Source organism: Wyeomyia smithii, chromosome 2, assembly GCF_029784165.1.
Source record: "Wyeomyia smithii strain HCP4-BCI-WySm-NY-G18 chromosome 2, ASM2978416v1, whole genome shotgun sequence".
In the NCBI taxonomy this organism is placed as follows: Eukaryota; Metazoa; Arthropoda; class Insecta; order Diptera; family Culicidae; genus Wyeomyia; species Wyeomyia smithii.
Window position 1 is genome coordinate 190,250,268 of NC_073695.1, and position 25,556 is coordinate 190,275,823.

The following is a 25,556-nucleotide window of genomic DNA, read 5'->3' on the forward strand; positions in this document are numbered from 1 at the left end:
AGGCGGAGCGAGCAACATATAGCGAGTGTTTCACGAAAGAATCGTAAACGATTGCACTCAAGCGATCGCAATGATTCTTTCAAATGTTGGTTGCTTGTAGGCGGAATTCGGCTACTCCACGTCGTGCTTTCACCGTGTTATACCACGATGATTCTTGGTGATTTCAAGTATCACATGCTAATGCACCATGCTACAATTTCCGTTAGCATTGATGATACCTGCTTGCTCCGGTAAGCAAACAATTGAACGCAATCTAACGTTCATTTGGATTCATAATTTTGTATCACTGGCGATAATATCTCAAAGATTCTCGCGATAGTGTTGAATGCGAGTGAACTTGGATACAATGAATACTATCGTGTTTGAATCATTCAGTGTCCTTCTATGGTATTCGGAACTCTTAGAAGCGAAAAACAATCAGCAGCGTTTCTATGGAAAACTTGTACGCAAGTGGAAATAGTTGAACGATAACTGATGAATCAAAGAACACATTTGCATGAAATATTGCTAGTGAGTGAACTTTTCCATGCTTGCTCAGTAGGACTGTAACATGGGGATATTCTCCAGCTGAATTCTACAGTACCCCAGGTGACTTTCCTCCTAACAAATATAAGTCCCTTTTATAATAAAATCTTATAATCTGAGGGACGTAAAACAGTTCTCTTTAAATATAAATCCTGCTTATAATAAAGCTGACCAGAGAGACGCTCTTAATGCTAAGTCTTTGAAGAATTGTGATTGTGATACGGTGTTGGCAAGAGAAACGAGGTTTCGATAAGACTATTTCCTCTTGACAAAATAAGTCCTTCTTATAGTGAGACTGACCAGAGGAATAATAATCCTCTCCCTGGAATTGTAATTGGCGGGGATTCGATAAGACTCCTTCGTCTTGACACAATAAGTCCCTCTCATAACAAACCTGTCTAGAGAAGAACGTAATGTAAAGTCCCACTCCAGGGAATTGTAATTTGGCGATATTGGTTGCAGTTTTAGATATTGGATAGCTCAGTATATTAAAGCAATACGCTTGATACGAACTAAGTACCTAGTTGTTATGTTTGACCACAGGCTCAACTAGAACAATCATCTAGAGTAATGGTTCCCAACCAGGGATCCGCGGCCGGCAAGGGGACCGTAAGGCTCTTGGTAAATTTTCTGGTAATCTAAAAATTGACTTGCAGGATAATATGAGACTGAAAAACGCAGCCCCTGATTGCAAAAGTTGCATCTAAAATTCTTGTGGGGTGCCGCGGAGCTCTTTGTGTTTAGCAAGAGGGGTCGCGCAACCAGAAAGGTTAAGAACCTCTGATCTAGAGTATGCAATCTCAAAAGCAAACAACGCTCTTTGGACTTGCAGCAATACATTTGACAAAAAGTGGAGACTCAAGCCGAGCATGATTCCTAAAACTACACAGATTGCAGCTCAGAAAAAAGCTAGGTAAACTTCAACGTCTAGCAAACTTATCAATAACTGGAGCATTGGCAGTGCACCATCTAAAACCTTAGAACCTTTTTTTTATCTTCTACCCTTGCATCAATATGTAAAACTTGAAGCCGAAAAAAGGTGCTCTTAGGCTCAATCGTGTTAAAACTTTTCAGGAAGGGAATGTTGAGGGGCACTCACGAATCCTCAAGGATTTCCAACTGAACACCTTAGTAACTATGACGCCAAGACTAACTTCAATGTTCCCTGCAAAGTGAATAAATCCAATGGCAGCGAATGGGAAGAAGAAGGTCTTAAAGTTCGTCCATGATCAGTCTTATTTTATTCAGATGGCTTTAAAATTGGTGAATCTATAGACGCTGGGATCACTATATCAGGAATCAATATATCAATTTCAATGGGACAGTGGCTCACAGGTTTTCAAGCTGAAATAAATGCTATTTGAGCATGCATAAATATTTGTTTTGCTAGGAAATATAGGTATGCAAATATCTGCATTTTCTCAGATAGCTGTATGGTATAGAAAGAAATGAATAAGCCGATCTTCTAGCGAAAATTGGTTCTTCAAATACATTCGTCAGATCGGGGCCATTCTGACGGGTATTTACTTCCTGTTTGAAATTAGAGCTTAGAGGCTGGGAAGCAAAGATTCTGTTGGTTTAGTATTTGGTTGCCCTTTTAGAGTTTTTTGTATAATTTTTAAGCTGAATTTCGTTTCATTTTAAACTATGGCGAAGCATTTAAAAATTTATGATGACACTGAGCTCAATTGGTGATAAAATGGAAATCTTGCTGACCTTTACAAGCGTTTTTCTTTTGGGAATTCCGAGGTAGGTTTGGGGTACTTTCTGGATTTTTTTTCGACCTCTTCATTGGACTATTTCTGGGTCCTAAACAGAAATGTTGAATTCATAGTGGAACCATTATTCTTCTTGACTTTTTATTGGCCTTAGAAACATTTTTCGGCAACAATGTAAGCAAAAACCAAAAAAAAACTAAACCAAGAAACAAAAATTTACCCAGCTCGTAGTCGGCAGCGAGGGCAAACAAATTTGCTTTTAGATTTTATCGTCAGGCGCCGTTAAACATTTGATTGTATTTGTGCCGTGTCAAATAAATGATATGTGAGAAACAAAAAGTTGATTTTTTGAATTTTGTTCAAATTTTTCATCTAATTTTAGAGTTTTTCAAATGAAGACTTATTTCATTTATAGGAGACTGAACCACTGCCACCATTATTTGATCTTTTGATGTTTGAGCTGGTTCATCACCATTTGGTGAGTTTATCCTTGGTCCTTGCTACATTGCCCATTTATCCCAGTTAGGGTTTCGTATGAAGGTGATTACCTCACTGGGACTAGATGAAGACTTTTTTTATAATATTTACTTGTATGATAATTTGATTTCTTGTTTTGCAAACGTTTAATTATAAAACCAAAGCGGATAAACATTTTCCCGTACATTTTGACTCGCTTTTCGATTTTCCGACAATTTAAGTTATTATAATGCAAATCATGGAATGTACTGGCACTAGTATTGAAATGTGGTAACACAGAGATTAAACGTAAGTGGGTAAGTATGTTGTGTGAAATGAGGATCCACTTGCAAAAAATTCTACCCTATTACGAGAAATATTTCTGATTTTAATTCCCTGAAGAGGTTTGTCCCTCTGGTTAGTTTTATTGTAATACGGACATTGTAGAATTAAACGTAAATATGACGTTGTTAGTGGAGAGCCTGAAAATAAACCTATACTTAAATTCCGTTCATATCGGATGGCCAAATTTCCACTAAGATTCGAACCCACGACCACCCGCTTGTAGCTACGAAGCTCGATGTCGTATTTTTTTGAAGACAAAAATTTGAAATGATAAATATTTTTATAAACTTCTTACTCATTTCGCCAAATGAATGAATTGCTTGAAAACTTTGAAACGACCATAATTTTCTTATCTTTATACACAACCTCTAAAAGACATAAAAAGTTGAGCATTACAAAGAAACCCCTTTTTCGAAGGGTCATTCTGTTTACATTTCAACCGAAGAAGGTCTAGCCAAAGGATATGAAACGTAAATGCGACCCTCGCGCGACTTATAGACACCCTCGAACCTAAGAAAACAACAATAGTAATGCGAACAATAATAACAACCGCAGTTATTCTCTGTAAAGATAAACTGAAACACTCACCTTGGGTTGCGCTAACGGTGTACGTAAAAGAATGTCGAATAAGAAATGGCCGCGTTGGGTCTTTTCTGCAGTCTTCACCACGAGTGCGCCTAGGTTGTTGTTGGTCTCTCCAGACGCAAAAGTTGATTTTCAACTTTTTACCCCGGTCTGTTGCTTCCAAGTCAATCACTCCGATCGGGCCACTACGGGAGCTGACGGTGTATCTGCTTGTAGTGGTGTTATTTACTGCTGCAGCTCTGAGGTCTTGCTGGCGCTCTCTACGTCGTCTACGTCGTCGTACGTTTATGGGCTTCTCTTCAGGTTTAGCAGAGCTTCACTGCGAAATGCCACTTAAGTCGAAGACTTTTGTGTGAGTGTTGAACTTATTCGGACGGTAATAGCACGACTTCCTCACACAGGTACTGGGTTGGTGGTTAATGCTGAACTTTTTTATGCAATGCCTGGCTTAAAGGTGCCTCTGTACACGGTTTTTCGACTTTTCTTCGGGTGAGTGAGTTCTTGATAATTCCACAGCCATTTACTGCGCGACCAGATTATTATATTTCGATTAATTCCCACGAAGAATAGCACTTAATGGAATTAATTTCCAAATAAATCGCACCAAATCACATTGAAAGCACAGAAAATAACACTTCATGTAACAAGCTTGGGGTTATAAAAGAATAATGTAAACCAAAGAAGAAATACTTCCGGTTAAATCTACACCGATATATGGATTGTTGAAACACGAATCCCACTTCTGACGATGCGATTGGAATACTAATCTGCATGAACCGATCTTTTTTTATGACATAAACTATTGTGGGTCACTTTGATTACAATAACACGACAGACTAAGTGCACAAAAACTGTTGGCATTTGATTGTCTTTGCAATAAACTTTAATCAAAATGGTATTATCTAGATGACTTGAATATTTACCCATTTATACAATTATTTTTTTCACTAATGATGACACAAAAAAATGATGATGAAGAAATGATGACACAAAAGTAAGAAGTATGAAACTAATTCTAACAAGCATAACAAGAACGTGAAGTGAACGAATTCTTAAAGAAAATTCTACATGAAACGGACACCTCCTGTTCATAGAGTCAAATAAGCATGTTCAGGCACAAGGCACTGTGACGACAAGAAAAAACTGTCTAACCTCACGTACGATTTCTGCTTGCGCATGAAAATTAGAATACACAATTGTGCCAATGGATCTAAAGCACAATCATTGCAATATCAAAACTTCCGTGCTACTGCTTGATGATTTTAGGTTTCAAATTTGTGAAGAGTATTATACTTGCCAGGTCTGTTATACAAAATAAGTCAATTGTTTTACCTTTTTCGAAATTTGATGATTACTCTTACTGGACAAAAGTTTTCCTAACAACAATTTTCCGTATTTTGGCTCACAAACTACTGGATCTATGAATTTAATCGAAGAATGGACTATGACATTTTGTACACATATTTATAGGAAAATATATTTTTTTTTGCAAACTATAATTCATAACATTATTCAAGGCCTCTACTAAAGTAGAGGGCTGCAAAAAAGTTGAAGTTTGAACAGAAGAAAATTTACTCAGGAAATATCGAAGCTCTCCGAGAATAGAGTAAACAAACTGATGGAAGAATTACAAAACAAATCATTAATAATAAGAGCGCATTTTTCAATTTTTCGAATCAATATAAACACATAAAATACTTTTTTATAAAATGTCAATGCTTTTACACATTTAATTATTTGACGAAGCTTTGTTGTTTTCATCAACAAACTAACAAAAAAAATTCCTTGCAATACAGGTGACTTTTAGGATGCTTTAAAATCAAAATTTTAGAATTTATAAAAATTTACTTTAGAGGTAACTGCATTCGATTTTTTTAACGAAATTTGGGATAATTGATGCTTTTGCTGTTTGGGATAATTGATGTTTACCCTCCCGATGCACATTCGTGCCAATATGTATGAAGTGTAATTATCATAATATCGAAATTTTCATGTTACTGCCTAAGGTATCTCACTTTAAGCTACAGATTCCTAAATAAATGCTAGTACAAGTTTGTCATAGTAAATCTTTCATAGCATCTAGCTTAACACCATGAATAAAAGATTAACCATTCATATTCTAATTTCTAAGCTAATCTTCATTATTCCTAATTGGCAATGGAACTTTCCTCTATCGACCCTTGCTCTAATCGCTTGTAACCTACTGAAGTTAATTATTTAAGAGCATTCTTCGGTGTGGAACAATTCCAAAAATAGCAAAAACAAATAAAGGTCAGCAAACACAAAGCATACAACTTCGGATAACGTATACACACACTCAGAATGAGGCATGCTCAAGATCAAACCTGCCTCACTTCCACTACGGACTGGGGCATGGGGTGAAAAAAAAAAACTTGCACACATCTCAATCGGCACACCTGTACTGCAGCAACTCTGCATAGTGGTTGTAATTCACTTCAAGAAGACTTGTTGTGATTTTTCTTCCTTTGTGACACAGATCAGGCCAGTTCACGGCAGTTTCAATGGCCAGGAAGTCCAACAATTAATTCAGTTGATTTAATGTAAATTTTTTTGCCATAATTTGTTTATTTCTGAAAGTATCAACACGAAAGCCCTAATCGTGAACTCTAATCGTACTCAAAATTCAATATATGAGAAAATAACTTTGCTGCTCACTGGGCCCCAAGCGTTTGCAATACCGCAACTCAAGACAGTTACATGCAAATAGACGAACTACATAACTAGTCCAAACAATTGGTCTAATTGCAGGCCGGGTTGCCCCGTACATATCGCATATCCAGTAACCAGTGAAACCCGTCATATCTTCGACCACAACACAACTTTGGAGGAAAGATCTCGGTTCCGCTCATCGTGCAAAAGTAGGTTTCGTGTTTCCCAATCCGCCGTCATCATCAGCATTTCGTGCGCCACAAGGGAACCAATAGCAATAGCGGTTGGCGGAGAAAACTGTGCAGTTCTCCACCGGGGAAATGATCGAACACAGATCGCACCGTTCCGTTATTCGCTCATTTCTATGTCTTCATCTTTAGCATCACTTTTCATTGCTTTTTTCCTTCTTCCCTGTCGGTCATACACGGTAGAGTGTACCTTCACCAATCCACAATGTAACTTTTATCATTTTCCTGGTAAAATAAGTGTGATGCACTTCTGGCAAGGCAGAGTGCCGTCACACGATAGTTGTTTCGTTTGAATATATCCAGTGTGGGAGGTTTTTTTTCTGCTGATGCACGAACCCATACACCGACACAAACACCTGAAACACGTACCGCTCGATGAGAGGAAACAAATGCCTGTCACCAGTCAGTGGCGAATAACGTTGTATAAGTACACAATTTTTTTTATAACAAAACGAACACGGTGCCCGATTATCCGCTAGATTTATTGTGACACAACGAAAATTGTCCCGTATACTATAAAAACCGCGATCGAGTTACTACCATAAACAACGGAAAAGCACAAAACAGAAGCGAAAAAGATAAAAATAATGCTCGACGATGCCACAATACAGTCGGAGACGCAACACACAACCGCGGAACGAAACACACGCTCGCTAAATGTAGTTTTCTTAACGAAGTATGAATTAATACTGAACTGAGAGCAACGGCGACGATCACCGCTAAGCTGAATGCTGCTGCAAACAGCGTTGCCAGGTCATTTTTTCAAAAATCAGGAAAAGGCAAAATAAAAATCTGTAAAAAATCTGGCAGTCATTTCGTGGGGTGAAAGGTTAATTTTTCGAATAAAAGTTTTGGGGTACGCAAAATTTGAGGTGACAAAATTGCAAAATTTCGCGCCAAAATTGAAGTGATGACCTTTTTGCAGAACAGAGAAAATAAAATCTGGATAAAATCTGGATCATCCATGTAAAATCTGGATAATTGGACATCAAAGCTGTCTACCTGGATACATGTTCAAAAATCTTGATAATCCAGCTAAATCTGGATACCTGGCAACGCTAACTGCAAAACCGTTCGGAGCTTTCGCTGCTAGCACCCGTATAGCTTTCAGCCACCCGAATGAGAGAGCGTGAGCAATGAGCATCGGAGATCGCGTGCGAGCGAGCGACGCCCAAAGGCCATGCGTTTGCTCTTGCACTAATTGCACTTGCCCCGCTTAGTGCCGCCCGATATGCACTTGTGTCGCATAGAACCCCTAGCATAAACATAAACTTTCGGCATGTTTCTCTCTAGCTCTCTTTTCTCTTTGTGGCATAGAAAAGCTCAAGCGCATACCTTCTGATCTGAGCAAGGCGGGCCACCTCACGGAACCTGTTGATTTACTTGATTGCAGATTGCAGCTATAACTATTGCGATTTATGCCGATATAAAATTCAACCAGGAGATTTCCGCTATTGTTGTGCTTTTGGATCGATTGGTTAGGACTGTGACAAAATCAAACGGATTTTCATGCGTTTTGAACTACATACTTGGAGTGTATATTAATGTACCACCATGTCTTACAGGAAGGTACGATAATAAAATGGAAATTCTAAAGTAGAATCCATGTACAGATTCACAGAGTTTTAGCAGCAATTGACCAGAAATTTTTTTTTGTATTCAATATAAATACATTCTATATTACTTATCAGAGCATCAAAATCAACACAAATTGAGATGTCGTCATTCATTGGCTAAGAACTAGTTCTGCACCCAGGATCGTTTCTCAAACCTAGCTCTCTTACTCATCTTACCAGTCAGACAAGAGCTGTAGTAACTCGTGCTGTATCAAGAAGTTGTCGCCATTTTACTCGGTTTTGGGCTGTGTTTCACCAGTTCCCCAGACGTCTCATAACTCGCAAGTCTCTTTCGATCTGGTCGAGCCATCATGCACGCTGCGCCCCTTACTTTCTGGTGCCGGTAGGGTTTGCTGAAGAGAAGTGATTCTACAGAGTTGTCGTCCGGCATCCTTACGACGTTACCGTCCCACCGCAACCTATTGTCTTACGCCAGGTGCGCAATGGGGTTCTCTCCAAGCAGCGCTTGTAGCTAATGGTTCATGCGCTGTCGCCGTTATTCGTCGTCCGTTTGTACTCCACCGTAGATAGTCCACAGCACCTTCCGTTCGAAAACACCAAGAGAACTTCCGTAGAGGACTACCGGTTATATCAGGATTTTGTAGTTTTTTGTATTGAAGTAGTCATGTCCGATCAGCACTGTGATTGGTGCGTACGTATGTAATGTCTGAGAAGAACGGGCCGTCGATGAGAACGTGGTCAATTGTTTTGCTGTACGTTGGTCGAGGAAAGAAGGGTCTTTGGACTGCCAGCCCGTGGAAAGCTGCGAAGTTGGTGCATAGCTGGCCGTTGTCGTTCGTCACGGTGTACAGGCTGTGCGGGCCGACCACCGGCCTATATAAGTCTTTCCTTCCGTTCATGTCCCCAATGACGATCTTGATGTCTCTACGCGAGCAGCTATCGTAAAGTATCTCCAGCTGTGCGTAGAACGTTTCTTTCTCTGCATCAGGTCTTCCTTCGTGAGGGCAGTGCACATTGGGAATGAGGGTAGTTAATTCTCGATTCTTCGTAGTATGTTTATTTTAGTATGCTGCCTTACTAGGGCTGCGATGCCTAGTCTCGTGACGGGGCTGCCACCATAGGTGTAGCTGGCGAGACACCGCATTTCATAGTTCAGCCGTTCGGTCCGGATCAGTCGCTGTTTAAGCCGCTCCTAGCCTGTGGGGTTCAGACAAGCTGCTCTCTAAGGAGAACAACTACCCCTTTCCTGTCAGCATACGACCAAGTTCCCACCGGTTCACCGGTTTTCCCTTGGTTGCTCGTATCACAGTCGGTAACACATGAAGGTAGGAATAGGGCATTATGCCTTGAACCACACTGGGGTCTATTTTATTTCAGCTAGTACGGGTGTGCTGTTAAAAAGCACTGCCCAGCCATTTACCAAACCTGGCTCTCCTCAATATCAAATCAGTGTTGCTGAAAGAGGTTGGCGTTGACTCTGTGTTCAAGATATTCAGTACATCTTCGGAGATTCTATCCCGAAGTGTTTTTTTCTGCTGTTACGACACTATTTCAAGCGTTATTAAATAAGCATATTAAAACTCCTATTTCTGTTTTTTTAAATTACATACCACATGAAAACTAGCCCCCCCTAGAAATTTTCCTTAGTTGCGTCCATGAGTAGACATATTCTAAATCTCCCAGAAACCGTCATTAATTGTGGTTAATTTTACTTAAGTCTCGTCTACACAATATATATTCAAATAATTCGATGAAGTTTTGTTCAGTTTTAAGCAATGCTGGGATGTATGTGTACACAAACTACACTGACTTGATCTACCCTATCTTCATGGACTTTTGCCCATATTTTTAAAAATTTTATTAGAGCGTAGATTATGGTCTAAAAGCCTCTTCAATAGGGTGTACCAAAAAAAAATTGATGTTGAAAAAGTCAGGTGCTCAGCCCTAAATTGAAAGATAATGTTATTTATTGCATTTTCGTAGAACATTTATACCCCGTTCACACTACACCACATATCACCTGATATCAGGCGATTCGTGCTATCGAGGCCATATCACCATCCATATTACCTGATATCCCATACAATCGAGATGTCAACGGATATCACCTCAGCTACATGCTATCGCGGATATCATGTTCGAAAACCAATAATAACCACAATTCAAGCAGTTGACAACACGGCCAAAAGACTTTTGACGCAACCCTACAAATTTCGAACTTCGCGTTGCATGCGAGAAAAAAGGAAGGAAATATTTTTGCTATTTTCATCCCGCACATGTTGACAATTGCATATGAGAGTTCCCGTTGCACATAGGAGTATTTGACGCAAAAAGTTAGCCAAAAGTCCGACTTACAAAATACACGATTTTCATTATTTTTAAATGATTTCAGTTAAAGCATACCCTCATGCTATCCCAGAACCCATTGGTGTCTTATCACATAAACCAAACTGTTATATTTCAAAGTTATTCCACAGTAAATTGATCAGTTTGACAAATACGTGCTACTGCTCGGGTGGCGTAAAAAATTGAAAAATTTTGTCAAATAGTTTTTCTCTCTCGAAGGACATAATCTACAAGATAAGTAAAATGTTTTGTAATATTTAAAACGTTGAATGCATAAAATAATCATGGATTGTTAACGAAAAAAGTGATTGTGAAAACCGACCGCGAAAAATCTATAATATTGTGAAATTATTTTTTTAAATTTATTAACCTTCCGGACAAGTCCCGTCGAAGCTTTATTCATTGACAGAAAGGTCAAAGCCTTCTGAAAATATACGAAAAGAAAAATCTTCCTCCTGGTTCCTCTTTTTTATTTGATTGACATTTTATTAAATGAAGATTTATATGGAAATTTCTAAATCTTTGTTTTATATCATGTGTAAAAAGACACTAAAAAATAGAGTAAGCGAATTTAAAGTAATATTTAATATATTGGGTGTCGTTTTAAATGAACGTCTCCTTTTTTGTGTTGATTATACGAAAATAACACGTTTTTGATGTAAATTTATCCAATTACTACCAAAATAGAGCGACTTGGACTTTTGGCCAGCTTTTTGGCTCAAATACTCCTATGTGCGTTGGTGCGAGCCAACTCGCTGACATCTCTATCATAATCCCATTGCTCTTGTTGTCTTGTTTTAGCTTTGACCTGTTTTTGATTTCTTCTCTTTTCAATTTCTAAAGCAAATGTCAAATCATATCAGCTCACTCTAATGTGAACGCTCGAGGTGATATCCGATATCACCTGGCGATATCAGGTGATATCCGGTGTAGACTGAACAAGGCATTAGACTTCCTGAAAAAATATTTTCAGGTTGCCCAAACGTGATTTATGAAAATATGGCTTTTTATGCTTCAAACCCACTCTTTTGCACTTTTTTCAATACTGTTCGATTCCTTAATTTTTTCCTATATTTTTTTATTTTTGTGGGGTTCTTGTTGAATATTTTGCATGATTCAGTTCAGCATCAGCAAACACAAATAAAAATTTTTTTGATCAACAACTGAAATTTTTATTGCCAAGCGGGTTTTATGACAAAAAATAACATGAAAAAAGATCCTTGATATCTCATCGGGGGGGGGGGGGGGGGGGGGGTGAGATATTGAAGTTTTTACATGTGATGGAAAACTAAGCATTTTTAACGTTCACCGAAGCATTATCTCACAAATTTACCTACTGGAAAATATCAAAAATCTATGTTCCTTGTTTTCCGAGAAAAAAGTAGCAAAGCAGCAAAAAAAAACTTTTGCTATGAAATGCTATGCATTTGCCGCACTCCATCAAAGATAACACGTCATAGTTGAGAGTGTATGAGTGAATCATGTATCGACACACTTCGAGTCCAGAATATCCGTCCATTAACGTACCCTGTATGCTTCTCCTTCTACATCGTGAAGTACTAGACAAAAAAGTGTAATTGGCACTGACACAAGCAAAAGAGATTTTTAAGGCTGTTCGCACTTTCACGAATTCTCATATACAATTGTCAATTTATGTGTGAAAACAAAAGCAAAATTATTTCCCTCCTTTACTTTCGCAAGTAAAAACCAAACCAATATCGTCAGGGCCAATGGGGTCCTAAAGTTTTAAAAGGTTTCCTGATTTTTATATATCAGCTGGAAAAGTGCAATTTTTGAGCAAAACGTGATTTTTAAAAATGTTTATCGTTTTCCTTCGATTTTTAAATGAAGGATAAAAAACTGCTCGAAATGCCTTATTTGACAGTTCTTTCATATACCGTACATGGGCGAAACGTCATCTTAGACCTTTCGAGCAGTTTTTTTATTCGTCATTTAAAAGTCGGAGGAGAACGATAAACATTTTTCAAAAATCACGTTTTGTTCAGAAAACGCGGCTTTTTCAAATGATATATAAAAACTGGTATAGCTTTAGGACCCAATTGGTTAAGATCTGGAGAGCTTGCCAGCCATTCATTTCAACTTTACGAACGAATTTTCTTTTTTGGCTTATGACTACATTTTTTCAAAACTTTCATTCATTATAGAAAATGCTTGACTTTGACGCTATTGTCGATGAAAACCAGTGAAAGTTTACCTCTCTTGCAAACTGTTCCCCAAACCATCACTGAAGCTGCACTCTGGAATCGAGAAACTCTTTGGGACTTCAAAATATTGTCTCTTGCTGCTGCCCACAATTGATCATTTTGTGCATTGTTTGCCTGTTCCAGGACAAAGAGTTTCTCAATGATAAACAAACTCGTGAGCAGCTCGCTGTGAAGTATCATTTTCGCTTCATCGAGCCTCTTTTTCTGAGAGATCAGTGACAAGTTTTCGGACTGAGCCTTGTCGTTTTAGTTTGATACGCTCCTTCCGAAAACCATTTTTCTACCAATTCTCGAAATTGCTTCATCGCGTATCAAAAACAAAACATAACTGACACATTATGCATTTGTGAGTGCATACATAGAACCCTCCCACCTTTGAGGTACGATACTGGCCTAACAAGCCCGGCGTCATAGGTTAGAGTCTCAGCTCGGGAGAGACTGTTGGTGTCAGTAGGATCGTAGCGCTAGCCCCGCCGGTTTAATAATCGTTGAAAATCTGTCCACGTGGTATGTGGATAGCCCCTTACTAGAACTTTCTTAATCTCAATAATGAACTTTGAGTACTTTATGCGAACAATATACCTGCATGCTTTTTCCTGCGTGTTCGAAGATTGCTGCATATACTTTCTCAGCTCCTTAAGAGATTTTATTAGCGCTCCAGTAGAGCGGAGTGGTGATTCTTTTGTCGGCTAGTTTGAAACGTTTGTACCAGCAAATAGTCGTCAGTGGTACGTATGTCTTAAATATGTGGTTGTATCACGATTATATTTACTTTTTAAAAGACGTGTGGAACTTTCACTTGTAAATTTCTTGATCCACAATGCACAATGGTCCAGAAAACAAATTTAGGGGGAAATTTGGGTCTTCTACAAAGTTGTTACATATGATTGCTTATTGCGCTTATTGAAAAATTATCAAAAACTGGGGTGACCAACATTTTCGATGAAATCAAATATCTAACTTTTTTATCTTTGTAGATAGTAGAAAAATTTGTTCTACAATGTTATAGCTCCATTAATTTTAAGTAACTTTGTAAAAATAAGTTTTTCTCTATCTTAGAAAACAACCGCAAAACACATTTCACGCTCTACCTTTTTTATTTAAAGTCTCATCTCAAAAATGTCTTTTAACGACTTTTAGAGATTTTAAAGAGAAACAATTTGCAATGCTGACATCGTAAATATCTCATTTCTACTCAAAGTTATTGATATTTTTCATCAAAAAATACGCGTTTTTCATTTGTATGACATTCTTCTGGGGGCAAACATAAAAAATATCTCTTGGTCTCATTTTGAAGAGCCTACTTGACTCTATAAAAATGAAATTTTTAAAAGTATGTTATTTTTTAAATTTGAGTAAATTCAATTTAAAAACAAGACGAAAATTTCAATAATTTTGTACATTATGCATATAAAAGCACCCAGATTTATTTTTTGGTATTTTTTCTTATAACTAGACGTAACTACCTTTCATTTGACCCCAAAAGATCGAAAATCGATCAACTGGTTCAGAATTTATGAATTTTTTGAAATAAAATACATCGAATATAGCCGTTTTTTATGGTCACCCTATTTCGGAGCTAGTCCCTTGAACAACCCAACGAAACAATACGGGTTAGATTATTTTCAACATAGATGCATCCCTGCGATTTTGAGCACAATCGAAGCACTTTGCGTGACCAGCTTCAAGATATTGTGACTATAAAAAAAGACTGTGTTCAATGTATTTAATTTAAAAAAAAAATTATAACTGTTGAACCAGTTGATCAATTTTAAATCTTTTTCGATCAATTTAAAGGTAATTATTCCTAGTTATGAGAAAAAATACAAAAAAATATTTCTGGGTGTTTTTATATGCATAATGTATAAAATTATTGAAATTTTTGTCTTGTTTTTAAATTGAATTTAATCAAATTTATAAAATAACATATTTTTAAAAATTCCTCCGGTTATAGAGTTAAATATGCTCTTCAAAATGAGACCAAGAGATATTTTCTATGATTGCCTCAAAAAGAATGACATACAAATGAAAAACGCGTATTTTTTGATGCAAAATATTAATAACTTTGAGTAAAATTGAGATATTTACGATGTCAGCATTGCAAATTGTGTCTCTTAAAAAGCTCTAAAAGTCGCTAAAAGACAGACTTGAGATGAAACTTGAAATAAAAAAGGTAGAGCGCAAAATGTGTTATTTTAATATAAATCGGTTGTTTTCAAAGATAGGGAAAAACTTTTTTTACAAAGTTACTTAAAATTAATGGAGCCATAACATTGTAGAACAAATTGTTCTTCTATCTACAAAGATAAAAAAGTGAGATACTCGATTGCATAGAAAATGTTGGTCACCCTAATTTTTGATAATTTTTCAATAAGCGCTTTATCATATGTAACAACTTTGCAGAAGAAAGTTACTACACATTACACTTTTTATCCACTTTCAATATTTAATTCTATCACAAAACTCACAATAATATGTATGTTCTCTAACACCATCAAATGGCGCCTGACGCTGCTTTGTCATAGCTCGTTGCTGTTGCCACAACTTACTTATCTCAACTACACTGATATTGGCTTGCCCAAAGAAAAGGACATCCATGTTCAGCAAGTGCCTATCACCACGGAGTTACGTCAGTTCGATAAGTTCACCGCCCTTTTTTAACACCGTACGGTCATAGCCGTCGCGAGCAGTGAATAGTACAACAATGCCAATATTCCTTCCAGCTGGTCTCGAAGTACGATACTGGCCTAACAAGCCAGTCGTCGTAGATTCGAGTCTCAGCTCGGGAGAGACTGTTAGTGTCAGTAGGATCGTAGCGCTAGCCCCGCAATTGTCCTGTATACTTAACAGTTGGCTACGAAGTCTCGTATGATAAACAGAAGGTCGTGTTCGGAACCGGAATGTAGCACCAAGGCTTTGCCTTGCTTTGCTTTTTTACCAGTATCCTAACGACTGTCGTATTTCCTTCTTTTGCACGTGCCCGACATTTCCACAGCGGTGGCAATTGTCGTTACACTTCTTCTGTTTCTTGTCTTGCCTCCGACATCAGTCATACCACCCAAGTTATCCTGGGGTCCTTTATTTTTTTAAGGGTTAAATTAAACCTACTTGTCAAGGAGAAAAAAAAGGAATAAAACGAAACTTCAAATAAACTTAAAACTATCTCACTGACTATAAAGTGAGCTAATCGTTGCAATTGAGGATTGCAACGATTTTTGTCGGAATTTGTTGATAATTTGGCTTGACATATTTTCTAATGTTTCTACATTAGTGAGCCTATGTAGCTCGTTCGTGCTAAATCAGGGAGGACGCTTCAAAATCATTTTCAAAAGTTTATTCTGAATCCTTTGAAGTGTCTTCTTCCTGGTTGCACAACAACTTGTCCAGATGGGAACTGCTGGCCTAAAAATTTGTTTGTAAATTAACAGTTTATTCTTGAGACAAAGTCTAGAATTCCTGTTGATAAGAGGATATGAACATTTGATATACTTATTGCACTTTGACTGGATATTTTCAATTTGCTCTTTGAAAGTAAGATTCTTATCATAAATTAGCCCTAAGTATTTAACTTGGTCAGACCAATTTAAGACCACACCGTTCATTTTAATAACGTGGTTATGGGTGGGTTTGAGAAATGAACCCTTTTGGCTTATGAGGAAAAATATTAACTGAGTTTTAGAAGCATTAGGGGAAATCTTCCATTTTTGTAAGTATGAAGAAAATATATCTAAACTTTTTTGAAGCCGACTGCATATAACTCGAAGGCTTTTTCCTTTTGCGGAAATGCTTGTATCGTCACAAAACAGAGATTTCTCACAACCTGGTGGTAAATCAGGAAGATCAGAAGTAAAAATGTTATAAAAGATTGGGCTCAAGATACTCCCCTGAGGCACACCAGCTCTAACAGGCAATCTATTAGATTTACCATTTACATAGTTAACCTGGAGAGTACGGTCAGTTAAATAACTTTGTATCATTTTTGTGAGGTAAAGCGGAAAACTGAAATTTGAAATTTTAGCAATTAAGCCTTTATGCCAAACACTGTCGAATACCTTTTCTATATCTAGAAGAGCAGCTCCCTTCGAATAGCCTTCAGATTTATTAGTTCGAATCATATTTGTTACTCTAAGTAACTGATGAGTAGTGGAATGCCCATGGCGAAAACCAAACTGCTCATTTGCAAAAATTGAGTTCTCATTAATATGTGTTATCATTCTATTAAGAATTATTCTTTCAAAAAGTTTGCTAATAGAGGAAAGTAAACTAATTGGTCGATAACTTGATGCCTCAGCTGGATTCTTTTCGGGTTTTAAAATTGGAGTGACTTTGGCATTTTTCCATTTCGTAGGAAAATGTGCTAGTGCAAAGCATCTGTTAAGAATTTTTACCAAGATATTTGAAGAGTTTTCGGGAAGTCTTTTGATGAGGATATAGAAAATCCCATCATCTCCTGGTGCTTTCATGTTTTTGAATTTTTTTGAGAATAGTTCGCACCTCATTCAAGTTTGTTTCCAATACCTCTTCGGAAAGACATTCTTGGGTGGTGATCTGATCATACTTTTGGTTTACTTCATTTTCAATAGGACTTACTACGTTCAAATTGGAGTTATGAACACTCTCAAACTGCTGAGCAAGTTTTTGAGATTTTTGTTGATTAGTTAGAAAAATGCAATCACCATCTTTAAGGACTGGAATGGGCTTCGAAGGTTTATTTAGAACCTTCGAAAGCTTCCAGAAAGGTTTTGAATAAGGTTTTAGTTGTTCAACTTCTCTCATGAAATTCTCATTTCGCAAGAGAGTGAATCTATGTTTAATTTCCTTTTGTAATTCTTGAAAAATAATTTTCAAAGCAGGATCATGAGATCTTTGGTATTGACGTCTCCGTATGTTCTTCAAACGTATAAGAAGTTGAAGTTCACTGTCAATAATTGGTGCATTAAATTTCACTCGAGCCTTAGGAACTGATAAATTCCGGGCATTGAGTATTAAGCTGCTAAAATTTTCTAATGTTCTGTCAGCACTTTTTTGTAAAATAATATCATCATTCAAATTTTCTTCGATCGTAGAACTATATCTATCCCAATTAGTCTTGTAATAATTTAACACAGATCTAGTGGGATTTAAAATACTACAAGGTATACAGCCCTAGGGTTGTATGAAATGGTGACGTGGGACTAAACACTGTAATTAGGGGATTTTTTGTTACAAAATATACAGAGTCTGCAGACAGAATCAATGTGTTTGCTCAGCGACTGTACGTATTTTTATTTTCAGCCTCCCCTGGAAATCAATTTTTAAAATATATTCAACAACACTCGAAAGAATATCGTTTATATCTGACGATATTATGCCTGTAGTATTTTTTTGTTCAAACAACATGTATTTGACAAGGCACAAGCATATCGTGCTTGTTGAAGAAGCACCAAGAATTTCTCGTAATGCGTCAAAGTCAGAATTAACTGTATATCCTCAAAAACCAAATCCAATAATTCTGACGTCATCATAATGAAAGGTTTTGTCTTATTAAACTCCGATTAAATCAAATCTATCTTACTTTCAAAATATTATGGAAGACCTTACAAAGGTTCATTAATTGGCGAACAGAAGAAGATATGGTAAACAAAATTATTAACAAGTTCCAACAAAAAATCGTTACAATCAACAATTCCATTTTTGTTTTTTGCTTGACAATTTTTTTCATTTGCCTAGAACTACATTCGCTGTATTACGATGACGTCTAATATACGTTAATTATGGAAAAGCTTAGAATAATAATATGTCATCTAACAATTTTGAAATATAAAAAGAGATTCTGAATGAATCTTAGTAAATAAACCAAAAATTCACAAATTCACATTTGCAGGTTATTACTCTTTTATGAATGTGTATATTTGGGAATTTACTCTTTCGATACTATCCGGTAACGATTATTTAGTGAATATCGAAAATAAAATTAAATAAATATCCGTTGCAAAAATTTACAATTCTTGTTGAGTAATTAATTGCAATCATATTTATTGGATAAAGCTTCAATCACCATCAACAACAGCATTGTAGTTTTTCCTCGATTGTACACGAATAGAAATGTACGAACAAAAGTGTACCACTGCAATACGAATAGTACCGCTGCAGTACGAATAGAAGTGTACCGCTGAATGTACGAAACGAAGAGTACCGCTGCAGTCATAGACGACGAGAGACCTGCGGTTCTTTACTCCACTGGTATTGTTGCCTTCACCGGCATGTTTTCTTTCAAGACATCAGTTTTTATTAGGTTTTGAAAGCAGGTTTAGAAATTGTTCAAGAATGGGGTTCGTTTCAAACTTTTAGGAAAACTTTTACCTTCGAGACATCATGTTAGCCTAAGGTCATGGAAGCAAAAATAAGTCGACCTATTGGGACGGGGTGACTCTGTCAATTTTTATTTCGATATTGGTACAGAGAATATCACAGGGATCGAATGGTGTCCATTCACGTCGTCTGTGCAAGGAATGCTCGCATGTAATTGGTTCATTGTTCGCGTAAATTTGTCATTGAAACTTTTTAAAAAAATTTACGGCTTAGCAATGAAATTTGAGTGATAACTAGCATATTACAAAATTGATACACATTTTATCTATCCAACAACATATTGGTTATTGTTATCCATCATGTGGTTATGCTGTTATTAACGTTTGAAATCTGACGCAACATTTGCCAGTTTCATTTCCAATTTTACAGAATGCATCCCAGTATAGCAAACAAAGACGTAGTCCCACGTCAATAGTTTCATGGGAAATAGAAAATTTTATGGGAAGATGATCAGAATCAAAGTCAGCATGAGTTAAAGACTTTGATTTGTTAGTACAAAATCAATTGTAGATGGATTCCTAACAGAAGAATAACATGTAGGACCATTTGGAAATAAAACTGAATAAAATCCAGCCGAGCAATCATTAAACAATATTTTTCCATTGGAATTGCTTTGAGCATTATTCCAAGATCGATGTTTCGCATTAAAATCACAGTGATTAAAAATTTAGATTTATTTTTTGTGAGTTTTTGCAAATCTCCCTTGAAATAATTTTTTCGCTCACCAGTGCATTGAAAAGGCAAATACACTGCGGCTATAAATAAAATGCCAATACTTGTTTCAATTTCAATTCCCAAACTCTCGATAACTTTGGTTTCAAGATGGGGTAAAACACGATGTTTTATTCGACGGTGGATAACTATTGCAACTACACTACCGGCAACATCAATTCTATCAAACCTATGAACTATATAATTTGGGTTCTTTTTTAGTTTAATATTTGGCTTTAAAAGCGTTTCAATCACAACTGCAATATGCACATCGTGGACTGTTAAAAAATTGAAAAATTCATCCTCTTTTGCTTTTGAAGAGCGAGCATTCCAATTTAGAAAATTTACAGCATTATTTAAAATCATTGGTGAATTTCAATTTCATCACAATATTAGTTGTAAATTTTATACCTTCTTGAACAGCCTCGTACATCGAGTTACAGTTCAACAAAACGGACATTAGCTGCAGCATGGATCGTTGTAGGTATTCAATCTTCTCGGGAGATGGACTACCTAAATCAATACTGGCTGACTTTTCAGCACCAAACACGAATGGTTTGTTACTGTTTGAATTTAAAATATTACCTGAAAGGACACTGGCATATGAACAGCCTGGTGTTGCCTGAACAGGATTATATCCTGGGGTCCTTTATGCTCTAGATTCTCAACTGATGTCACCGTGGGGTCGTAACTGAAGCGTAAGGTTAAGAATAGTTGAGCTTTCAAGTTACTTTCGTCCATTTCGCCAGACATGAGGGCGAGGTTCCTTCCTTCTTCCGCCTGTCGTGATTTTCGCAAATATTTTGTTTATCGTTTGATAACATTGTAACATGGTTTGTAGATGCTGACAGGCCGTTGTTAGTCCACGTACATCGAGTAATTTTTCTTAACGATTCCATCGATCGCTCCTTGTTGCAATCGTATTCCGATATTCGTATCGTTGGCAAGGCTCAATATTGCTACTGGTTCGTATTACTGATGGGGCTCCTTGCTGCCACTAACCGTCCTTATCGACGTTCAAAGCCGGAATCAGTTTGAGAGCTGAATCGCTGTCGATTTTATAGTTCTTCAGTACCAATGAAAGTATATTTGCAATCCTCTACTCTACCTTCCTGACAGTGGCGTAGCGTGACCGGGTGATACCCGGGGCGGCAAATTTGGGTGTCACCCCTTTGCTCCTGGGTGTCACCTTCACCAGGTTGCAATGAAATCATTTTGTTATCAAAAATTTGTGAGAGTTAGCACGTTTGTTTTCAATTGCACTAAATCTACCTATTTTTGATAAATTGGTTGAGATTAAAGAGTTCTCCAGGTGCGTTTGTATTAGTGCGATGTTTACGATTTATTTTTTGTTAACTGTAAGAATTTTTTGTCACCTGTGAGAACTGTCATCTGAAAGAGAGCATAAAAAACTACCGAGTTTGAATCACACTCTCACAAATTTCAATATACAGTGTAAAGCGGGCCGTGTCGTAGTGTTTGTGTGTTTTCGCTTGGAGAGCTCTATACTCTTGAAAGCAAATTTATATAATTTTCGAGGGTTTCACCGCGACCTCCATCTAATTGATAGTAAATCTCAAGGATATCACCCTTATGAAGGTTACACATAATAAAATTTTCCTCATGGGTGTCACCCCTTAGAGGGTGACACCCGGGGCGGACCGCCCTCGCCGCCCCCACCACGCTACGCCAGTGCTTCCTGATGTTCGTGTTAAAGAAATAACTCTTCAATACAAGGGAAAGCGTTCGAAAGTCAATTTTATTTGGGGAAATATCTTTATTACTACAGTGCCAACTACAGTGCTTCCTTAGCAACGTTTGGCTTCAAATGGTTTTTTTACAGAGGTTTTCCACATTTCCACAGCCTTCCACATTTCAGCTGACATTTGTTTGTACCGAACAACCTCACCGTCCATTTCATTCGATACGAATCCAATGAGAACTGACTTGGACAAATCATTTTTCGCCTGCAACTCAAATCACCCTTCGTCCGCCTCTGGGTATTGATGATAAGTTTATTGTAGAAGATAATTTCAGGTTAACTGACCGCACATTTCATAGTTGATTCTCCGTGATGGATCGGAGCTAGTGAAACTGCACGAAGAGTTACGTATAGATAACTATTTGGGATTAATTTACCATCTTAAATGTACAACAATTTATAAATTTCTACTGAGATTCTAGCTCGTGACCACTCGTTTAACAAAGCGGACACTATAACCTTGCGGCTACGAGCTCCCTTCCATTATTTGTAGGAGATACTTCCAATTATCAAAAAACAGGCTGATGAGAATTTCATAAATTTTCAAAATAGGGTATCGAACGTCTTCGTCAGTGGTTTTCTTCGGCAGTTTTTCTGCAGCAATCTTAAGCAAAAGGGGGCCGAAGAAAACCACTGACGAAGACGTTCGATACCCTACATAATGTTTACAAAGCAGGTTTCATTGATGTTACTAATAATGGCATGGTGGTAAAATGAAAAATCAAATAAATGAATCATTTCAGTGCTGCAAAACATTCATTTTTTAATTTTTGATTGTTTTCTATGTACCTACTTGAAATTTAAAAATATTGAATTAGTATGAACTGCTTCACATCAACCATGCCTTGATTACCAATGTGGTTGAGTAACAGCTTATTAAGCTTTAGTTCAGCCGCAATCAGTTTAACTCTCTCACTCTCTACCATGGTTACTCTAGAGCACCACAGGTTTGGATGCAAAAAGCCTTTCGAAATATTTAACAATGCTACTCAACATGCATTAATATATATTCTTTAAAAATAAACTGATTTTTCAGGAATATATTTATACATTTTGAGTAGGATTGGTAAATAATTTGAAAGGTTTTTTTTGCACTTGAACATCAAACTATTTCTGGACATCAAATGAATAAAACATTACGTAATTCTATGATGCGTGAATATATTGCTTACTACTTAAGTTTTAATTTTAATTTAAGGAGTAAATGTAGTAATGAAGATAGAAAATTAAACTAACTGAAAATATGATTGTAGAAACTACGAAAAATATAGTTCAGCAGGTGGGACTCGAACCCACAACTTCCAATCTCCGGTCAGATGTGTTCCCGTTACACCACCGCAGAACGTTAAAGACGTAGTTTGTTACTACTTAAGTACCAATCAGTGCCTTAGATCAGCGGTTCTCAACCTGGGGTACGCGTACCCCTGGGGGTACTCGAAAGCCTTCAGGGGTTACGCGAAAGAAAAATCAGTAATGGCGGACGAAGCAATTATTCTCTACAACAGCGGTTCTAAAACTTTTGGACAATCCAGCCCCTAAAACATGACTGTAGCAATCAAACAAGCTACAGTTTAATTTGGAACCTTAACTAGACTACCAAAACATGATCTACCATTACTCTCTCCCACTCTGCAAGAACATTCCAAGCCAGGGGGTACAATTTGAAGTTAGCGCTTGACGAAAAACCAGGAAAAGGGACAATGTCACCGAAAAACACTAACGCATCAAGTCAACAAGAAAAGTAACAACTCTTTATTACGCACGTTTGTAATCGAATGAAAGCAAATATAATGACAATGTATTTGAACAAAGGTACGGTGTTGCCATAAGCAAATACAAGGGGTGACACAGTGGTCATTCTACTCCCACACTCCTCCTGAATAACCACTGGTCAAGCTGAAAGTCCAATACGCTCGACAAATTGGCTATGCAACAATGGCCCTAAAGGCTTGGTTAAAGCATCCGCCACCATCTCACTTGAAAGGCAATACGTCAAAACGATGACATTACGATCGCAGAGGTCTTTGATGAAATGGCCTTTTGTGTCGATATACTTTACTCTGCCGCTTGAACGTTCCGCCTTCGCGAAACATATACACCCCTGGTTATCTTCATATAATGTTGTTGGTTTCGCTTGATGTTCACCCAAGTCCTTGAGCAAACGTCTTATCCAGACAGCTTCCTGGCACGCTATGGTTAGCGCATTATACTCAGCTTCTAACGACGAAAGAGCTACTGAAGCCTGAGCCTTACTTATCCAACTGATGGGCCCTTCACCAAAGAAAAACACTACTCCAGTCGTCGATTTTCTAGTTTGCTGATCGCCAGCCCAGTCAGAGTCCGAGTACCCAATTAACTTCCAGTCCTTAACCGGACCAAACTTCAGCCTCAAATTCTTTGTAGTGTTTAAGTACTGGAGAACCCTTTGAGCAGCTGGCCAGTCACTTTGGTTCGGGTTACTCATTTTTCGGCCTAGGAGACCTACACTTTTGGATACGTCTGGGCGAGCGTTCACCAACAAATAAAGCAGCGCTCCCACTAGACTGCGGTAAAGCGTTATATCCGAAAACTGCTCACTGACACTGTTAATTGTGGTATATCCCGGAACCATGGGCGCAACTAAGGAAAATTTTTAGGGGGGGCTTGTTTTCATACACTTCATTTAAAAAAAATAGGAAAGAGAGTTACAATGCGCCTATTTAAAAACGCATTAAGTAGTGTCGTAATAGAAGACAAAATCACTTCAACCGGGAATAAATCTCCGAAGATGTATTGAATATCTTGACCATCTCTTTCAGCTGACACTGTTTCGATATTGAGGCGAACTAGGTTTGGTAAACGCACTGCCCAGCGCGTACCAGCAGTACATCCGTGCTAGTCGGCATAAAATAGGTCCCAGTGTGGTCCAAGGCATAATGCCATATTCTTAACTCCACGTGGAACCGACTGGAATACGAGCAACCATGAGAAGATTGGGGAACCGGTGAGAACTTGGTCGTATGCTGACAAAGAAGCGATAGTTGTTCTCCTTGGAGAGCAGCGTGTCTGAGCGTCTGTTTTCCAGGATGGAGGCGGCTCGAACAGCGACTGATCCGAAGTGGACGGTGAACTATGAAATGCGGTGCCTCGCCTCTACACCCAAGACGGCGGCCCCGGCGCGAGACTAGGTATCGCAGCCCTAGTAACGACGATTGGAAGCACGGTACATGTAACAGTAGATCGCTTAACGCCTCGGATGCCGACCGGATCCTGCTGGATCAGCTAGAACTTCACCAGTTCGGCATCGTTGCGCTCCAGGAGAATTACCGAAAAGATGAGAAGGTACGCCGAATTTGTGGCCGCAGGGCAAAATTTTACCAGAGCGGCGGCACAAACAATGAGCTGGGTACCAAGTTTATAGTGCTGGGCAGGATGCAGAGTCGTGCGATCAAGTGGCAGGCGTTCAGCGACACGTTGTGTTTGTTGAGAATAAAAGGCCGGTTCTACAACTACACCATCCTCAATGCCTACTGCCCTCTCGAAGGACGTCCCGATAAAGAGAAAGAAACGTTCTACGCACAGCTGGGGAAACTCTACGATAGCTGCTCGCGTAGAGACATCAAGATCGTCATTGGGGACATGAACGCTCAGGTCGGTAGGGAAAACATTTATAAGCACTTCGCAGCTTCCCGCAGACTGGCAGTCCGAAGAGCCTGCTTTTCCCAAAAAAAAATCCACGAAACCACCTGGAGATCACCTGACCAACGTACAACAAACCAAATTAACCATGTTCTAATCGACGGCTCTTTTTTCTCAGACATACAAACGTACGCACCAATTGTGGTGGGGGTATTGGCATGACCACTTCGATCGAGTATAGTGCGACGTAGTAAAAAGTTGACGATGTAGCTGATACGACCGGTAGTTCTCTACGGAATCGATACATTAACGCTTCTGGCCCCAACGCTCTTGGAGTTTTCGAACAGAAGGTGCTGCGGACTATCTATTGTGGAGTACAGACAGACGACGGATAACGGCGACAGTGCATGAACCATGAG

General features: G+C 38.0%; 2 protein-coding genes across 8 annotated transcripts in view; both read right to left on the reverse strand.

Moving 5' to 3' along the window:
- Nucleotides 1-7,222, reverse strand: part of LOC129720724 (rab11 family-interacting protein 4B) — a 189,692-nt gene extending 182,470 nt beyond the window's left edge. For 5 of the 7 annotated variants that reach the window (XM_055672372.1, XM_055672371.1, XM_055672370.1 and 2 more), the window contains exons 1-2: nt 6,917-7,222; nt 3,633-4,277 (exon numbers count right to left, since the gene is read on the reverse strand). The gene's annotated coding sequence lies outside the window, so the exon portion shown is untranslated. The remainder of the gene's footprint in view (nt 1-3,632; nt 4,278-6,916) is intronic. The other 2 variants (XM_055672368.1, XM_055672367.1) reach the window with 2 other exon arrangements.
- Nucleotides 7,223-23,410: 16,188 nt separating this feature from the next.
- On the reverse strand, nt 23,411-24,130 carry LOC129720286 (uncharacterized). Its single transcript, XM_055671750.1, has one exon. It carries the CDS (start codon nt 24,128-24,130, stop codon nt 23,411-23,413), a length of 720 nt encoding a protein of 239 aa, XP_055527725.1.
- Nucleotides 24,131-25,556: the final 1,426 nt, after the last annotated feature.

What these genes read in the sequence shown, in the direction of transcription:
- LOC129720286 (XM_055671750.1), bottom strand. Translation starts at nt 24,130, where the DNA reads ATGGTTCCGGGATATACCACAATTAACAGTGTCAGTGAGCAGTTTTCG.